Consider the following 1,908-nt stretch of genomic DNA (forward strand, 5'->3'; position numbering starts at 1 on the left):
GTACTTCGTCTTCGATTTCCACGTCCCCCCAGATGTCATGTTCGACAAGATCATCAAGCTGTCTGTAAGTGAGCATGGTTGCATCGTCCTTTTTCATAAACTCCTTTGGTTGGAAAACACCTTTAAGAGCATCAAGTCCAACCATAACCTGTCCACCACTAAACCACGCCTCTTTTCATGGTGTTTTGGAAGAAACTAACCCATTTTGCATGTGCTTTTTGGATGGATTTAAGGTCTTTGATGTGAGACCCCCAACAGCAGCTGAGGTGTTTAGGTCCTATGACCCTCACCTCTTTTGCAGACCCCAATTCCCTCTTTCTCTTGCTGACCTTCATTGCTGGGTCCACACAGCTCCTCACCTGCAGCTGCAGTCCCTATCTCTCTCCATGGATGGAGGCAGAACTAAACCTGAATTAAGATGTGTTTAGGCACTGGAATGTTCCCCAGCCCTCCAAAGCATTTTCAGGGGCATGAGACTGCAGATTCACTGACGAAAGCACACTAATTATGAATACTCATATCTATCCCATGCATAAACTGGCTGTATGATTTCTCCCACAAAGGGAATTAGACCATAGATTTTGGGCACCCTAAAGACCCTTCCTTCAGATGCATGTCCCAGTGTTTGTTGCCATAGTGGCTGAAAAACTGCATCTTGTTTCAGAGATTCATTTCTTTGCAATTTTTTCCATTCAATCAGCTTTCTTGCAGTACTGCTAAGCAAGAGCTGCCAACCCCACCATGTCTCAGTGTCCTTATACAGACCGAGGTCCTGCACAGACCAAGGAAAATGCATCAGCTCCCTTCCCATCTGACACCAAACACCTTTGGAAAGAGCCTTACAGCTCCAAGGGCATGAAAAAAAAATCCTGACGTGTTTTCCCCTCTCAATTTCCAGGTGATCCACTCAAAAAACCTCTTGCGCAGTGGGACTTTGGTAGGCTCCTTCAAGATGGACGTTGGAACCGTTTATACCCAACCTGGTATGTAAACACCATTTGCAACCAGTCCTACGTGCCTACCTGCACCACTGAATAAATGTCCGTGCAAAGTAGCTGGGCCGGTGCTGGTTTTCTTGGCTGATCCTTATCTACCTTAATGTTCATATCCTAGACATAAGACACTCACCTTGGGCTCTGCATGCAGTCAGGAAAGAGCACTCTAACTCCAGAAAAAGTTATCCCATCCTGAAATAAATCTTTCAGAGAAGATAACTCCAAAATCACTGTATTTTCTTTTTCCTTGCTCCTGCATCACACCTCTTGCAGCGCTCTGCCTCCATAAATAAGCCCCAGAGACAAGATATAAATGGAGCCTCGCGAGTCTGCCCTTAAGGGGTGGTCAGCAGATGATGAGGGAGACCTTAAGGGAGGATCTAGTCTGGTTCTCTGCTCCACAAAAGGATGGAGTCTTTCTATCACCATCCAAAAGACACCCGAGACCCTATAGACTTAAAATTATATCATTCTTTATGTTGGAAGAGACTTAAGATCATTGAGTCCAACCATTGGTCCACCACTAAACCATGTCCTCAAGTGCCACATCTACACATCTTTTAAATTCCTCCAGGGATGGAGACTTCCAGTGATGGAGAATCCACCCCACTTTGGGCAGTTTATCCCATTACTTCTCTATCCTCAACATGAGACATGACTTCCTAATGAATTTTTCAGGGTTTCTGCCTGAATTCCTCACACCTGAAAAGATCTCTTACCTATACGTGCAGGTCTCCCCCTCAAGTGGAAGGATGTTTCTAGTTCTCGCAGTAGTTGTGTGTCATTCTGATAAATGACTGTCCTGTCTCTTGGCTTCCAGAGCACCAGTTCTACCACAAATGGGCCATCCTTTCTGACCCCGAGGATCTCACCGCTGGGCTGAAAGGTTACTTGAAGTGTGACATCGCTGTGG

At 45.6% G+C, this 1,908-nt stretch overlaps 1 protein-coding gene across 1 annotated transcript in view; it reads left to right on the top strand.

Annotated features, from left to right (window-relative positions):
* Window positions 1–1,908, top strand: part of LOC104542474 (otoferlin-like) — a gene marked incomplete at both ends in the record, with an annotated part of 45,490 nt that overhangs the window by 32,801 nt on the left and 10,781 nt on the right. Inside the window, 3 exons of the mRNA XM_010186805.1 lie at window positions 1–64; window positions 899–983; window positions 1,816–1,908. Coding sequence (XP_010185107.1) covers window positions 1–64; window positions 899–983; window positions 1,816–1,908 — 242 coding nt within the window. The remainder of the gene's footprint in view (window positions 65–898; window positions 984–1,815) is intronic.

Source organism: Mesitornis unicolor, unplaced genomic scaffold (genome assembly GCF_000695765.1).
Source record: "Mesitornis unicolor isolate BGI_N332 unplaced genomic scaffold, ASM69576v1 scaffold7816, whole genome shotgun sequence".
Lineage (NCBI taxonomy): Eukaryota > Metazoa > Chordata > Aves > Mesitornithiformes > Mesitornithidae > Mesitornis > Mesitornis unicolor.